Source organism: Somniosus microcephalus, unplaced genomic scaffold (genome assembly GCF_052327205.1).
Source record: "Somniosus microcephalus isolate GS21.2 unplaced genomic scaffold, FLI_Smic_1.0 unresolved_chr1, whole genome shotgun sequence".
Lineage (NCBI taxonomy): Eukaryota > Metazoa > Chordata > Chondrichthyes > Squaliformes > Somniosidae > Somniosus > Somniosus microcephalus.
In genome coordinates, this window is record NW_028225179.1 from 160208821 (window position 1) to 160226528 (window position 17708).

Sequence of the window (17708 nt, forward strand, 5' to 3'; positions counted from 1 at the left end):
TAGCCTTCCTGCAGAAGATACTTCGGTGTCTCCGGGTGTGGGAGGGCAAGGAATTTCACCAAGGTTAAGAAGGTCGACACGAACAAGATATCCGGTCGACCGATTGAAAATGGACTTTTAAATTGATAGTAATGTTTTAAAATTGTTGAAATATTATATTTGTATTTTAGTTGTAAATAAATTAATTATAAATTGTAAAGGTTATTTAGGTTGGAGCATGTTTTAAAATGAGGGGTGAATGTGGTGATTATTTCCTATGTTTAATAAGAAGTATTGTGATTGGTGAATGTGGTGGTTGTTCTCTGTGTTAGTAAGAAGTATTGTAATTGGTTGTTGTTTCTACCTTGAGATATATGCTGTAAACTCATTGGTAGTTTATGTCAGGTGATTTGTGGTGGCCATCTTAAATTCAGTTCTCTCCAGTCATGGTTGGAGACTGGGTGTGGAAAGATGCGCTACTGGATTTTTAAAGTTAATAAAGCCTAGATTAGAAAGGCAAATCTATTCTTTATTTCAGTAATTAAGTACAGATAGCAGAGTAAAGCTCCTTCTACTGTCCCTCAACAGTGTGCCTCAGGCCCTGCTGCATAAGAGCATCTACAACAGCCCTTGCAGGGCCTCAGCCTGATGTTCCAATTGGTGTTGAATTAGGGGCCGTTATATGCAGTCAGCCGCTATGCAACTGTGATTGATACAGATAAACCGACTTCGCACACGGCCCTTCATTATTCTGAATTAGCAGATGAATTTTGTGAATTAAGGAATAATTCCTTAGCCCTTTTCATCATGCTAAAATGTACCCGGTGGCGTTTTAGGTATTACAAAAAGCGCAGCGTTGATTTAAAGTGTTGCGCAGTCCAGTAGTTGTGTTTTCATTGGATAATGGGGTATTACCCTGTTGCAGTCCGATGCCTGGTGCTGAGATCAGACGGGCAGCAGCAGCAGGAGTTGGATGCGTGTGTTCCGTAAACATCGGGCAGTGTGTCCCCTGCTGTAATTTCACTTTGTTTCTCCTTCGCTGCAGTACAAGCCACCACGACTACCAAGGCCAACAGCATCCTGTGCAGCAAGCCGACCGTCCAGCCCAAACCGGTTGTCGTGACGACCTTGCCTACCGCGCCGAGCGCCAGCCCGGCAAAGATCATCATTCTTCAGTTGGTGCAGACCGGTCAGCCGCAGAGTCTGCCATTAAAGCAAACCATTCCAGGTACACGTCCGCTGCCTTTTTTAAAAAAAAAACAATTATTCAAAGAGCTTTCTTTCATGGATGTCCTCCTTCCCTTGGGCTTTTTGGAGAGCCGGGGGTGCAAGCAGACGGACTGCGTAAACTTTCCTCGCTCAGCAAGTGGAAGCTGGGATTGCAAATCTGGCAGTAACCCCAAGGGCTGCTTTCTCTTTCCGCTGATTCGGTTATAGAATCGTACAGCACAGAAGGAGGCCATTTCGGGCCCATCGTGCCTGTGCCGGCTCTTCAAAAGAGCGATCCAATTAGTCCCACTCTCCTTTGCCCTTTCCCCATAGCCCTGCAAATGTTCTTCCCTTCAAGTATTCATCCCTTTTGAAAGTTATTATTGAATCTGCTTCCTCCACCCTTTCAGGCAGTGCATTTCAGATCATCGTAACTCGCTGCGTTAAAATTAAAAAAAAAAATCCCATCTCCCCCTCTGGTTCTTTTGCCAATGACCTTCAGTCTGTTCTCTGGTTACTGACCCTCCTGCCACTGGAAACAGTTTCTCTTTATTTACTCTGTCAAAACCCTTCATGATTTTGAACACTTCTATGAAATTTCCTCTTAACCTTCTCTGCTCTAAGGAGAACAACCCCAGATTCCCCAGTCTCTCCACATAACTGAAGTCCCTCATCTCTGGTACCATTCTGGTAAATCTCATCTGCATCCTCTCCAAGGCCTATTCCCTAAAATTTAGAAGTTTAAGGGGTGATTTGATCGAAGTTTTCAAGCTATTAAGAGGAACAGATAGGGTAGATAGAGAGAAACGATCTCCGCTGGTTGGGGAGTCTAGGACTAGGGGATAGAGTCTAAAAATTAGAGCCAGACCTTTCGGGAGTGAAGTTAGGAAACACTTCTACACACAAAGGGTGGTAGAAGTTGGGAATTCTCTTCCGCAAATGGCAATTGATGCTCGGTCAATTAATTTTAAATCTGAGATTGAGAGATTTCTGTTAATCAAAGGTATTCAGCAATATGGGGCAAAGGTGGGTTTATGGAGTTAGGCCACAGGTCAGCCATGATCTCATTGAATGGCGGAACAGGCTTGAGAGGCTCAGTGGCCTCCTCCTGTTCCTGCAAGACGTGCAAAGGGACTCCAGTATCGTAAGCCAAATATATCGGGGCCGACTCACTCGCCCTTTGATAACATGGCACGGCCTGTAGAACATCCCAGCTTCCTCTTGTAATGCAAGGTTGCCGGTTAACACAACGTATTGCTGCCTGTGATGGCAGATACTTACACACCCAACCCAGGCAATAACTATCTCCAACAAGTGAGAGTCTAACCACCTCCCCATGACATTCAACGGCATTACCATCGCCGAATCCCCCACCATCAACATTCTGGGGGGTCACCATTGACCAGAAACTTAACTGGACCAGCCACATAAATCATGTGGCAATGAGCAAGTCAGAGCTGGGTGTCTCACCTCCTGACTCCCCAAAGCCTTTCCACCATCTACAAGGCACAAGTCAGGAGTGTGATGGAATAATCTCCACTTGCCTGGATGAGTGCAGCTCCAACAACACTCGAGAAGCTCGACACCATCAAGCAGAAAGCAGCCCGCTTGATTGGCACCCCATCCACCACCTTAAACATTCACTCCCTCCACCAGCGGCGCACCGTGGCTGCAGTGTGTACCATCTACAAGATGCACTGCAGCAAATCGCCAAGGCTTCTTCGGCAACACCCCCTAAACCCGCGACCTCTACCTCCTAGAAGGACAAGGGCAGCAGGCGCATGGGAACACCACCACTTCCAAGTTCCCCTCCGAGTCACACACCATCCTGACTTAGAAGTATATCGCCGATCCTTCATCGTCACTGGGTCAAAATCCTGGAACTCCCTCCCTAACAGCACTGTGGGAGTACCATCACCGCACGGACTGCTGCTGTTGAAGGCAGCTCTCCACCACTCTCTCGGGGGCAACTAGGGATGGGCAATAAATGCTGGCCTTGCCAGCGACGCCCAGATCCCATAAGTGAATTTTTTTTAAAAACTGTAAAGGAATAAGGAATCTTTAGCAGCGAACTTATTTCCAATTTGTAACTGAGAGTATGTGGGTGTGATCGCGTGCTGCTGCATACTGCGAGGGGAACCTCTGTACATGAAGGGTCGGTAACCAGAGGACACAGATTGAAGGGGATCGCGTGCTGCTGCATACTGCGAGGGGAACCTGTGTACATGAAGGGTCGGTAACCAGAGGACACAGATTGAAGGGGATCGCGTGCTGCTGCATACTGCGAGGGGAACCTGTGTACATGAAGGGTCGGTAACCAGAGGACACAGATTGAAGGGGATCGCGTGCTGCTGCATACTGCGAGGGGAACCTGTGTACATGAAGGGTCGGTAACCAGAGGACACAGATTGAAGGGGATCGCGTGCTGCTGCATACTGCGAGGGGAACCTGTGTACATGAAGGGTCGGTAACCAGAGGACACAGATTGAAGGGGATTTGCAAAAGAACCAGAGGCAGAATGAGAATTTTTTGTTTTGCACGCAGCGTGTTGTGATCTTGAATTCGTTGCCTGAAAGGGTGAAAGCAGATCCAATAGCAACATTCAACAGGGAATTGTATGAATACAAAATGTGCAGGGCTGTGGTGAAAGAACAGGGGGAAGGGGGACTAACTGGGTTGCTCTTTTAAGACCAGCAGAGGCAGTGACCTCCTCCTGTGTTGTGTTACAAAGAATTAGGCCTAGAAATTCAGTTGTTGGCGCCAGCCGCTAGCGCCTTAGGAGGAGGAGGGGGGCGCCTCTCTCGAACTTCAGTCAAGATTTAGCGGCGGCGCAAAACCGCAGCGCCCGCTCAGCTGCGCGCGCAGATCCTGACATCATTTCATGGTGCAACGCCCTTGGTGCACCCCGAACCGGAACGTCAGTGGCGCCCCCCCCTTCTGTGCGCCTGGTGCCCCCAGCGACTGGTTGAGTGGAACGGTTCCCAGTCGCTGTGGGGCGCTGGGGGGGGGGGCGCTATTTAAAGGGGACTCTTCCTGCATTCTTTGTGGCAGCCATTTTGTTCCACTCCTGTGTGTGTGAGAGAGAGCGAGATTTGGAGAGAGACGAAGGGAGAGAGCTTTCTGCTTTGACTCAGCGCTCGCACAGGTACTTCTGGCTTCAGGCCAGAGCTTTGCATTTGGATTTAACTTTCAGTGCCATAGCCTTGAGTCGCCACATATACTGGGGGCTGCAATGGGTGGAAACGTTGGGTTTCTGCATTGCATTCAAGGGGCTCCGACGCCGAGAGAGCGTGCCAGTCATGGCCAGACGGAGAAGGGCCAACAGGCGTCGGCACAGGAGGTCTTACCCACCCAGGGTATACCGCCAGCAGTTCTCCTATCTCAACATGTCTGAGGAGCAGTGTGTTCGGAGGCTGCAATTCAGAAGGGAGGTGGTCACTGAGATCTGCCACCTGCTTCAGAGAGATCTGCAGCCACAGCTGAGGAGCAGGACGTCTGTCGGTGGCAGTGAAGGTGATAGTGGCTCTCAACTTCTATGCCACCGGCTCCTTCCAATCCGCTACTGGGGACATTGCCAATATCTCCCAGTTCGCGGTACATTGCTGCATCCGTCAGGTGACGAATGCCCTCTTCAGAAGGAGACGTCAGTACATCTCCTTCCCCATGACCCCGGACAAGCAGCAAGAGCGTGCAATGGGATTTGCAAGAATAGCGGGCTTCCCCATGGTCCAGGGCACCATTGACTGCACGCATGTGGCTTTGCGGGCACCTCTACAGAATGCCAAGGATTACTGCAACCGGAAGGGCTACCATTCGCTCAGCGTCCAGTTGGTGTGTGACCACAGGCAGCTCATACTAGCTGTCAATGCCTGCTTTCCAGGCAGCAGCCACGATGCCTTCATCCTGCGCCAGACTTCTGTGGCAGACATTTTTGAAGCCCCGGCTCACCCAGGAGGCTGGCTTGTCGGGGACAAGGGCTATCCTCTGCACCTGGCTCATGACCCCGCTCCGTGCGCCCAGCACCCCTGCTGAAGAACAATACAATGACAGCCATCAAGCGACCAGGAACATCATTGTGTGCTCAATCGGCGTGCTCAAGCAACGGTTCCGCTGTCTGGACCATTCCGGAGGAGCCCTACAGTACTCGCCTGAGCGAGTCTCCCATTTCCTTGTAGTGTGCTGCATGCTGCACAACCTGGCTATCCTCAGGACTAAGCCACTGCCAGTAGACATTGGAGGAGCACCAGAGGAGGAGGAGGAGGAGGAGGAGGAGGAGCACCAAGACTGGAGGGAGACACAAAGTGCAAGGGCCGTCCGTCGGCGGATTATTGCAAGTCAGTTCTAGGCCCCCTCTCGGAATGGCTTGTGCCATTGAAAGAACATGAATGGAGCCGTTCCGCAAACCCTCAGCCGGTCATGGCAACAAATAGTTCAAAGTGCAAACATGGACAATCTGAATAAAGACAATTTTTTATTTTACAAACTCTGTGCCCTTCCCGCATGAGAAACAAATACAGAGAAACCCCCCAAAAAACAGTCCGACACATAACTGGCTCTCTCAACCTGGAGAAAATGAAAAAAACAGTTAAACAAAAATGACCATGATCCTCGGCCTTCATATAAAAAAAAAACATTTTGCCACACCGTCTACTTTTTCGCCTGCGAGGGTGGTCCGCCTTGGTTGCGCAATTTGCCCCTTCCCGCTCTGCAGCTCCTCCTCAATGGGACCCCAGTGGCTGCAGCAAGGCTGGGGGAAGGCTGCTGAGGGTCAGATGGTGAGTCGGCAGATGCCCTTGGGGGACGGCCTGGACCAGCTCTGGGCCTGGAGGGCCCGGCTGCTGACTGCTCCAACTGCTTGGGCGGCAGCAGTCTGTCCTACGGGTGGTGGCAGCTGCACTGGAGGAGTGACAGTGTTGGCAGCAGGAATGCTGCCAACCTGACAGAGCACAGGCACTCCCTGGTCGGCCGATACACTGGCACTCGCGCGTGCCAGCACTGAAGCATGCGCAGCAATCTGCTGAAGCACAGACTGCTGGGCTGCTGCGGCGCGGCAAGGGCCCCGGCGATTCCTGGCCGATCCAGCGAGGGTGGCAGCAGTTAGTGTCCGTGTGGCCCTGATCTGTGTCTGCATCAGACCAGCCAGTGATTGCATGGCACAACTAAGCACTTGGCTGGAAGCCGTCTGTGCTGCCCCGAAGTCCTGCAGAATCCTTGACAGTGACTCTATGGAGTCAGGCATCCTTGCCACTTCAGCCATGAGCTCAGTGTGCCTGCGCTCAGCCTGGGCACCCATTTCACCAAGGAGCCGCACCTCCTCTGCGCTCACCGTAGCAGGACTGGAGGCCGCACTCACCCTCCGGGGAGAAGGCCGCCGAGCTTCCCCACCCCTCCTGCGTTGCTGCAGCTCGCTGGGCCCCGGAGCTTCACCGTCATCAGACCCTTCCCCCCCCCCCCCCCCTGCTCCCCTCCAGGGAAAACGTGTCCCCATCATGGCCATGGGCTGCCTCGGCTGAGGGTGGCACTGATGGGCTGGCTTCCTCTTCCTCCTCCTCGCCTTCTGACTCAGTCCCAATGGCAGCTTGAGGGCCCGCCTCCTCACCTGGTGATTCAGCATCTGAAAGCAGGGAGGCACAGGAGTTGCTATAGTGAGGACAGGGCGGCAGCGAGGGAGGCATGAGTGCTGCAATGCACTGCATTGGTTCGAGAGTGGTAAAGGATGCTGGTGTGAGGCACAAGTGGAAAGAGAGAGGTCAAAAAGGTGATGACCTTACCATTGCTGTCCAGAACGGGGTCAGCATCTCCAGTGGCGACGGGGCCAATCAGCCGGCCTCCCATTATCCGCTCCACTCACTGCTCCAGGTCGCTCAGGTCTTTAAGGTCAGGACGGCCTCCCCCGGTCCGTCGCTGCTGCCTCCGATTGTGGGCCAGCTTGCCCTGCAAGAGAAAGGATGGCTTCTGAGTACAGTGTCCAGCCCTGATCTTGCCTGCACTGTCTTCCCATGGTCGAATAGCCCTGACAGTGTGTAAAGTGGTGAATGTGCATGTGATTTTCATGAGAGTCCCATAGCTGTTGGATGAGGGCTGGGCATTGGGGCTTTCAGGACCCTTTGGCCGTAAAGTGAGGTGCACATGCAGGGCTGAAGAGGATACTGGAAAGGGTACTCACCCTGACAACCCGAGTGAGGTCGTTGAACTTTTTTCTGCACTGTGTGGGTGTCCTGGGGACCAAGCTGCTGGAGGTCACTCTGTTCGCCACCTCCCTCCAGGCTTTTATTTACTCGCTGGGCAGCGGCCTCCTGCCACTGTCAGGGAAGAGGACAGGTTGCCTGCGCTCCACTGCGCCAACCTGAAGCTTCAGGGCTCCCTCGCTGAAGCGCTGTGCTCGCTCCCTGGCCTTCTCCATAGTCGTGGGCGTAGCGTTCTTGAAGCAGCTTTGTTTAGGCCTAGATTTAGGGCTGCAGTGTACAGGGCATGGGTGCAATCCAAATCGACCCTCCTCCTTTAAGAGCTGACCAGCGCCAGCGTGTCTGCCTCGATCAATAACTCACCACACCTGCGCTGCGCCCGCCCTCGGTGGTAGCGCCTCGGCTCGCCGGCTTAGCGCCTTATGATAGTCGTGCACCACCTGCTTTAGTGCAGCAGCAACCTCTTGGGGCGATGCTACTCAATTTCGGCGAAGGTGGCGCTAAGTTGCGACGGCCGCTAAATTTAGCGAACGCCCGGCTGTAGCGCCCCAAACATGGCGATACTGAATTCCTAGGCCAAAATATCATAGATAGTATCTTTCAGTACTAATTAGTTGCAAAGGAACGCGGTTAAAAGCGGGCCTCAATGGAGTTAGTGTTATTCACGCACCAAATCCATCTTCTAAAAAGCATCAACTGGTCAGTTGAAAATGTCAGCTCCCCGAACATGACCAACACGGGGACCCTCAGATGAACCACAGCCTCCAGAACCCATCGATACTTTGCACACTTCAGCAACAGGAAACACCGCCCTTCCCAGCTGAACCTTTCCTCCTCTACAATACTCATCTCCTGCTCCATCTCCATCTTGTGTCAAACTCATGTCCGTGACCAAGGTCAGGACAGGAAGCCTGGGAGCGAGGCTTTCTCTGCCTGTTGAGGGAGGAGTGGCGAGGGGTATAGAGTTAGCTGGTGCTCACTGTGGACTTGGGGAGCAAGCACTGGATTGCAATTCATTTCCTGAAAGTGTCACCAAGGCTTATTCTCTCAATTGTCTTGAGAAATCAGTCCAGTCGCCCTAGACAAATATCTCTTACTCTCCCTGGATGTATATCAGGGTAGAGGTATGACAATGGTGCATCACATTGAATAACCGCTGGTGCTTTGCCTCCACGTGCGGCCCCGTATGAAGCCTATTTGTTTGCATGGACCAGGCCGGAGATATCTGGAGCTTAAGATATTGGCCAATATTTTCTTGTCCGCATTGAGGAGGGATTTAATTTTCTACGATGAGCAATGGTGGTGACCTTTCTGTTCATATGTATTAACATGATTGTGACTAAGTTAAGTGTGTCTGTGTCCTTGTCTCCAGCACATAGTGCGGGGTTTCAGTAGCGGGAGAGTAAGTTCCGCGATTAGGACCTTGTAAAACCCGGTAGGGGACCTATTAGTTGGCGTGGGACCAGGTCACTATTTTTCCCAGATTGCTCCAGCTGCTTGTCCTGGTGCCCTGTGTCCACTGGAAGCTTGTCCCGTTGGGAGTGAAGAGCACAGTTTAGGTCTCCGCTCATGGTTACTGTGCTGTCCATACGTGGGGCGAGTGTGAGGATTGCTGATGTGGGAATGTGGGGACACCTCATTCAGGACACAGAACTGAAGCTTCACTTTGGGTTCTCCTGTTATTCGAGATTCTTTAGGATGGAGCGGCCTCCTTCTCCAGGAATGCGTGTCTCAGAGTAATGGGAAGGTTCCTGTTGATTAGTGTGACCATCCTCTGCTCTTGGGTCAGTAGAAAGCGGCCAGCATTGGTCCCACCCACTCACTCTCAAACTCGGTGTGTTCTGAGGGTGGTGAGGAGGATCTCCTGTAGAAATGGAGCATCCACCTGTTCTTTTATGTCAGTCAGTTTTGTTTTGTCTGATTATGTGCTGGAGTCTGATGAGATTCGTGGATATAATTTGATTGATGGACTGTATTCAGGGTGATGTCGGTTTGCTGTCTCCAGGGTGTATTTTCCTCTTGGGGGTGTCTCTGAATCTGGGGCCGGCCCGATTGTACCAGTTTTGTTTGAGTTCCTGTCCAGGCTGCTGTTCAGACTGATCGAGTTGTGGGCCACAGCTGCTTCATCCTCTTCTTCCTCTACTTTTCCCTTGAATTATTTATTCACTGCCCTTCCTTACCTTTTCCCCTGTGGCAGCTCGTTTCCTCACTCCATCTGCGGGATGTGTTCTTCATCCAGTTAGGTGTTTGTCCCCTAATACACTAAATATACATTGGCTTTTTACAGAATAATCTGTATTAAGACCCCTTTAAACGAGCTTGAAAACTAGGAAATAATGAGTGAACAGTTTAATACTTTTCAATCATATTAAACCACCCAATACATACAGTGACTGAGATTACTGGTAGACAGATCATACAGTGACCGTGAGATTACTGGTACAGACAGATCATACAGTGACCGTGAGATTACTGCTACAGACAGATCATACAGTGACCATGAGATTACTGGTACAGACAGATCATACAGTGACCGTGAGATTACTGATACAGACAGATCATACAGTGACCGTGAGATTACTGGTACAGACAGATCATACAGTGACCGTGAGATTACTGGTACAGACAGATCATACAGTGACCGTGAGATTACTGGTACAGACAGATCATACAGTGACCGTGAGATTACTGGTACAGACAGATCATACAGTGACCGTGAGATTACTGATACAGACAGATCATACAGTGACCGTGAGATTACTGGTACAGACAGATCATACAGTGACCGTGAGATTACTGGTGGAGACAGATCATATATTGACCGTATGATTCCTGGTACAGACAGATCACAGATTTTAGAATGGTGCCCGCGATTGGAAAGTTGCAAATGTATCCCCCCTATTAAAGATAGTTGGGAGAGAGAAACCTGGGAATTACAGAAGATTTAGCCTGACGTCAGTATGAGGAAAAATGCTGGAATCTATTATAAACGATGTGGTAACGGGGCACTTAGAACATAATAATAGGATTGGGCAGTCAACACGGATTTATTGAAGGGAAGTCGTGTTTGCCAAATCTGTTAGTGTTTTTTGATGATGTAACTAGCAGAATAGATAAGGGGGAACCAGCGGATGTGGTGTATTTGGAATTAAAATGGCATTCGATAAGGTGCCTTAACCAAAATTAGGGCTCACGGGATTGGGGCTAATATAGTAGCATGGATTGAGGATTGGTTTACTGGACAGAAATCAGAGAGCAGAAATAAATGGTTCATTTTCGTGTTGGCAATCTGTAACTAGTCAGGTACCGCAAGGATCAGTGCTTGGGCCTCAGCTGTTCACAATCTACATCAATGATTTGGATGAGAGGACCAAATGCAATATATCCAAGTTTGCTGCTGATACAAAGCTGGGTGGGAATGTAAGTTGTGTGGAGGATGCAAGGAGGCTTTAAGTGGATATAGACAAGCTAAGTGAGTACAGGAAACCTGGTGTAGAGGAGAAGGGCACACTGGCTGTCCCATTGGGTACACAGAGCTGGTGGTCCCCTCCAATAAATTGCCAGGAGTAACCCAGGGCAGAGAATCTGGAGGCATACTGATTTGGATTAAAGCAGAGCTTAGGAATTACATTAAATGTATAAAAAAAGGTGAAAACCACTTATGGCTCAAAATTAAGAGGGGCATCATCTCTAGCATGAAAGATGTTTTCATTTGCACACTCTATATCCCCCTGACAGAATCCCCGTACTTCAAAGAGGACACCTTCTCCAACATAGAGAGGGAGATTATCCAATTCCAGGCCAAGGGAAATGTGTTGATATGTGGGGACCTCAACTCAAGAACGGGCGAAGAACCAGACTTCACCAATAATCATGGGAATAATTACATATTTGGGAATAACCACTTTGATCTCCCTCCCCATCCACACAGGCATAACTGCGACAAACAGACAAATGCTAATGGAAAACAGCTCCTGCAGCTCTGTCGAAGCCTGGGTCTGTACATTGTCAATGGTAGGTTATTGGGAGACTTCCTAGGAAGATCCACCTATTGCTCACCTCTTGGCTTCAGCACCGTAGACTATATGATTACAGATCTAGACCCATCCTCTTTCAGAACATTCACAGTCAAACCACAAACAACACTGTCAGACCACAGTCAAATTACTGCATATCTTGAAAGGACAGAAACAACCAACACAGAAACACAACCCAGTAAACTGTACAACATTAAAAAATCTTACAGATGGGCCAAAAACAGCCCGGAAAAATACCAGAAAGCAATTAGCAACCAAACAACTCAAGCTCTCTTGGACACCTTTCTGGAAAATACATACACACACAATAAAGAAGGCGTAAACCGGGCAGTGAATAACCTAAATAATATTTTTGATAATTTGGCATCAATGTCAAACTTGAAAGTTCGCAAGAACAAACCCAAAACAAAAAACTACGAAAAATGGTTTGACTCCGATTGCCAGAACATGAGGAAAAAACTCAGAAAAATATCAAACCAAAAACACAGACAACCAGAAAATGAGGAATTACGCTTTACTTATTGTCAGGCACTAACACAATACAAAAACACACTCCGAACCAAGAAAGAGCAGTATATTAAGAATACACTCATCTCCATTGAGGAATCCATTGATTCCAATTGTTTCTGGGACAACTGGAATACATTACACAAAAAACAACACGACGAATTGGCCATTCAAAACGGAGACACGTGGGAAAACCATTTTGAAAAATTATACCAGAAAAACACACTAAGCCCAGAGCAATACCAAATATGCGAAAAACTGGCAAAGCTAGAATTTGCCATAAAAGATAACCAAAACCCGACAGACCCCATAATATCTGAAAAAGAGCTAATTGAAAAACTCAAGGACCTGCGACCAGGAAAAGCTTGCGGTGCAGACGGCATCCTAAGCGAGATGATTAAACACACGGACGATAAAATGAAATTGGCCATACTGAAACTCTTCAACTTGGTTCTGAGTGTCGGTTACTTCCCTGATATCTGGAACAAAGGACTCATAACGCCCATATACAAAAGTGGGGACAAAGTTGACCCAAATAACTATCGAGGCATCTGTGTAAACAGTAACCTGGGGAAGGTTTTCTGTAGTATCATAAACAAAAGACTTATAAACTACCTTGAGCACAATATCTTGAGTAAAAGCCAAATTGGATTCCTACCAAACTATAGAACATCAGATCATATCTTCACCGTACAGACCCTAATTGACAAACATGTTCATCAAAACAAAAGCAACATTTTTGCCTGCTTTATAGATTTTTTCCAGAAGGCTTTCGATTCCATCTGGCACGACGGTCTATTCTTGAAACTTATTGAAAGTGGTGTAGGGGGAAAAACATATGATGTAATTAAATCAATGTATACAAACAATAAATGTGCAGTTAAAATTGGAGACAAACAAACAAAATACTTCCCACGGGGCGTGGTGTGACGCAGGGCTCGCCCATCTCACTGACACTCTTTCTTTAATATTTACATAAATGAGTTGGCAAAACTACTTGAACAATCTACAGCACCCGGCCTCACCCTATATGAATCCAAGGTTAAATTCCTCCTCTATGCAGATGACCTGGTTCTGCTGTCACCAACTAAGGAGGGTCTACAGCAGAACCTGGATCTGCTGGAGTCATTCTGTCAGACCTGGGCCCTGACAATAAACCCCCAAAAAACCAAAGTCCTTGTGTTCCAGCAAAGATCCAGACATCAGGGACCCAGAATAAATTTCACACTAGGAACAACTAAAATCGAACAAGCCACTAACTACACATACTTGGGCATAAAAATCAGCTCTACGGGAAATTTTCATCTGGCTGTGAATGAACTGAAAGAGAAAGCTAGAAGGGCTTTCTATGCCATTAAAAGATCAATCCAAATAGAAATCCCAATTAGCATTTGGCTCAAAATTTTTAAATCAGTAATTGAACCAATTGCACTCTATGGCAGTGAGGTGTGGGGACCGCTAACACAACAAGAATTTGCAAAATGGGACAAACACCCAATTGAGATCCTACATGCAGAATTCTGTAAAAGTATCCTCCGGACTCAAAGGAAAACTGTAAACAATGCATGCAGGGCAGAACTAGGCCAATATCCACTAATAATTACTATCCAAAAAAGAGCCACCAAATTTTGGAAACACCTAAAAATGAGCAACCCCCACTGCTACCATTACGAAGCCTTGAAATGCCAAGAGAGGACCATAAAGAAGAATACCCTCAGTCAACTAGTCCTGGGACTCAGTGAAGCAACCACTAACACTACTAACAATAACCAGCCCCAGGACAGTGACATCGTAGCACAGAGACTTCGACCCAACACAATTGTCACTAAGCAAAAGGAAAAATACCTGTCATATTGGGCAGAAACAACAAAAACCCAAAGCAAACTCAATTGCTACTTGGCCCTAAACAGACAATACAACATGGCTGATTACCTGACCATGGTAAAGGATAGCAAACTGAGAAAAACCTTGACAATGTACAGACTTAGTGAACATAGCCTGGCGATCGAAAAAGGCAGACACAGACAGACCCGGCTGCCAAGAGAGGACAGGATATGCTCTCACTGCAGTCAGGGAGTGGTGGAGACAGAGATGCACTTCCTCACAGCTTGTGGAAAATATCAGGGCATCAGGGAGAATTTCTACCAAAAATTCTCACAAATATGCCCTGAATTCAGAAATTTGAATGACGACCAAAAACTCCCATACCTACTAGGGGAACAGAGAAACTGTGTAACCTTAGCGGCACACTATGTTACAGCTTGCCATAAACAGAGGGACAACCAGTAAACCTAAGAAAAGAGTATATACAAATTATACGAATGTATATTTATACACTCGGGGATATATCTGTTTATACACTGTATGAATAGATCTGCGTTTATGTGTTCAACCATAAATGTTTTTCGATGCTTTGGCAACATAAGATGTACCTTATCATGCCAATAAAGCGATTTGAATTTGAATTGAATGGGCAGGAACATGGCAAATGAAATATAATGTGGACAAATGTGAAGTTATTCACTTTCGTAGGAAAATAGTAAAGCGGCTTATTTTATAAATGGTGAGGGATTGTGAAATGTTGGTGTTCATTGGGACCTGGGTGTCCTTGTACACGAATCACAGAAAGTTAACATGCAAGTACAGCACGCAATTAGGAAAGCAAATGGTATGTTGGCCTTTATTACAAGAGTATTGGAGTATAAGAGTAAATGGCCTAGAAATTCATTGGGCTTTGCGCCCAGTTACAGCCCAAAGAGGGCTTTTGCGCCAGTAGGGGTGGTAGCGCTGATATTGAGCGCCGCGGTAATGGCGGCGGTAGCCGGTAGCGCTGCGCCGGCACCGATGACGTCATCGGTGTGCGCAGTGCCCCAGTTCCGCCCCGAGACCGGCCCGACCCCCATCTTCAGTAGCGGCCGCCTCTTCCGTGGCGGCCGCAAACAACGTTCTGCAACCGTGGCCGTCATGCAGCCTTAGTGGGGCGCTTTGAGGAGCAGGTGCGGCCGGCCGCTTTTTCGGCGGCCGCCTGGCCGCACCTCCTTCCCCGGCCTCCTCCCCCCTCCCCCGCCCCCCCCCCCCCCCCCCCTGCGGCATTGCCGGCTGGTTTGCGGGAGCCCGGCACTTCTCCGTTGTGCCGGGCTCTTTTGCCGGCACTCGCGATCGGGGCTCCGGCTGTTGCAGGCACCTCCCCCTTAAGAGAGGGAGGAAGGCCTGCAATACCGCAGCCTGCCGCTCCGCTGCGGGTGGCGCTGCGGCAACTGGCCCGCCGATATTCAGTTTCAGCGCTCCAAGCGGGGGCGGGCACACCCTGGAACAGCGCCCGGTTCTGACTTGGAGCGCTAAAAATGAATATCTGACGGGCGCACCTGGCTCCGCACCCAGCGGTAGCTTTTGGGCGCAAGCCAGCTGGCGGGGCCATAGTCAATTTCCAGCCCATTATGTCTTACTGCAATTATATAAGGCTCTAGTAAGACCACATCTGGAGTATTGTGAACAGTTCTGTTCTCCTTACCTAAGGAAAGATGTACTTGCCATAGAGGGAGTGCAACAAAGGTTCACCAGAATGGTTCCTGGGAATGGGGGGATTGTCCTTTGAGGAGAGGTTGAGTAGACTGGGCCTATATTCTCTAGAGTTTAGAAGAATGAGAAGTGATCTAATTGAAACATACAAAATTCTTACAGGCTTGACAGGGTAGATGCAGGGAGGATATTTCCCCTGGCTGGGGAGTCTAGAACCAGGGGTCAAAGTCTCAGAATAAGGAGTCGAACATATGGAACTGAGATGAGGAGAAATTTCTTCACTCAGAGGATGGTGAAATTTTGGAATTCTCTACCCCAGAGAACCCTAGAGGCTCAGTCGTTGAGTATATTCAAGACAGAGATCGATAGATTTTTGAATATTTGGAGAATCAAGGGATATTGGGAAAGTGCAGGAAAGTGGAGAAGAGGCAGCAGATCAGCCATCATCATATTGAATGGCGGAGCAGGCTCGACTGGCCAATTGGCCGACTCCTGCTCCTATTTCGTATGTTCTTATGTTCTTAAGTTCTTATTATCATACAGTTACCGTGAGATTACTGGTACAGACAGATCATACAGTGACACTGAGATTACTGGTACAGACAGATCATACAGCGACCGTGAGATTACTGGTACAGACAGATCATACAGTGACCGAGATTACTGGTACAGACAGATCATACAGTGACCATGAGATTACTGGTACAGACAGATCATACAGTGACCGTGAGATTACTGGTACAGACAGATCATACAGTGACACTGAGATTACTGGTACAGACAGATCATACAGTGACCGTGAGATTACTGGTACAGACAGATCATACAGTGACACTGAGATTACTGATACAGACAGATCATACAGTGACACTGAGATTACTGGTACAGACAGATCATACAGTGACACTGAGATTACTGATACAGACAGATCATACAGTGACACTGAGATTACTGGTACAGACAGATCATACAGTGACACTGAGATTACTGGTACAGACGGATCATACAGTGACCGTAAGATTCCTGATGCAGACAGATCAGATTCTGGAATGGTTCCTGCGATTGGAATGTAGTAAATGTACCCCACCATTTAAGGGAGCTGGGAGTGAGAAAACGGGGAATTACAGACCAGTTAGCCTGACGTCATTAGTAGGGAAATTGCTGGAATCTATTATTAATGTTGTGATTACAGGGCACCTAGAAAATAATAATAGGATTGGGCAGAGTCTACACGGATTTATTAAAGGGAAATCGTGTTTGACAAATTGGTTCGAGTTTTTTGATGTTGTAACTAGCAGAATCGATAAGGGGGAACCGGTGGATGTGGTGTCTTTGGATTTTCAGAAGGCATTCTATCAGGTGCCACACAAGAGGTTGTTAACCAAAATTAGGCCTCATGGGATTGGGGCTAATATAGTCGCATGGATTGAGGATTGGTTAACGGACAGAAAACAGAGAGTAGGAATAAACGGGTCATTTTCGGGTTAGCAATTTGTAACTAGTCAGGTACCGCAGGGATCAGTGCTGGGGCTTCAGCTATTCACAATTGATATTAATGACTTGGATGAGAGGACCAAATGTAATATATCCATGTTTGCTGATGATTCAAAGCTGGGCAGGAATGTAATTTGTGAGGAGGATGCAAGGAGGCTTCAAGTGGATATAGACAGGCTAAGTGAGTGGGCAAGAACATGGCAAATGAAATATAACGTGGACAAATGTGAAGTTATTCACTTTGGTCGGAAAATAGCAAAGTAGAGTATTTTATAAATGGTGAGGGATTGTGAAATGTTGGTGTTCATTGGGACCTGGGTGTCCTTGTTCACAAATCACTGAAAATTAACATGCAAGTACAGCAAGCAATTAGGAAAGCAAATGGTATGTTGGCCTTTATTACAAGTGTATTGGAGTATAAGAGTAAAGATGTCTTACTGCAATTATATAGGGCTCTCGTAAGACCACACCTGGAGTATTGTAAACAGTTCTGGTCTCCTTACCTAAGGCAGGTTTTACATGTCATAGAGCGAGTGCAACGAAGGTTCACCAGACTGGTTCCTGGGATGGGGGGATTGTCCTATGAGGAGAGGTTAGAAACATAGAAGATAGGAGCAGGAGTAGGCCATTCGGCCCCTCGAGCCTGCTCCGCCATTCAATGAGATCATGGCTGATCATCCAAATTCAGTACCCTGTCCCTGCCTTTTCCCCATATCCCTTTAGCCTCAAGAAATATATCCAACTCTTTCTTGAATATATTTAATGAACTGGCCTCCAC

General features: G+C 48.1%; 2 protein-coding genes across 2 annotated transcripts in view; one reads left to right on the plus strand and one right to left on the minus strand.

Annotated features, from left to right (window-relative positions):
- The window catches only part of LOC147096384 (uncharacterized), a 419163-nt gene that overhangs the window by 345512 nt on the left and 55943 nt on the right, over positions 1-17708 (minus strand). The window lies entirely within an intron of this gene.
- LOC147096392 (uncharacterized) overlaps positions 1-17708 on the plus strand; it is a 56562-nt gene that overhangs the window by 14662 nt on the left and 24192 nt on the right. Inside the window, exon 10 of the mRNA XM_085975147.1 lies at positions 1025-1207. Within this exon, the coding sequence (XP_085831273.1) occupies positions 1025-1207 (183 nt within the window). The remainder of the gene's footprint in view (positions 1-1024; positions 1208-17708) is intronic.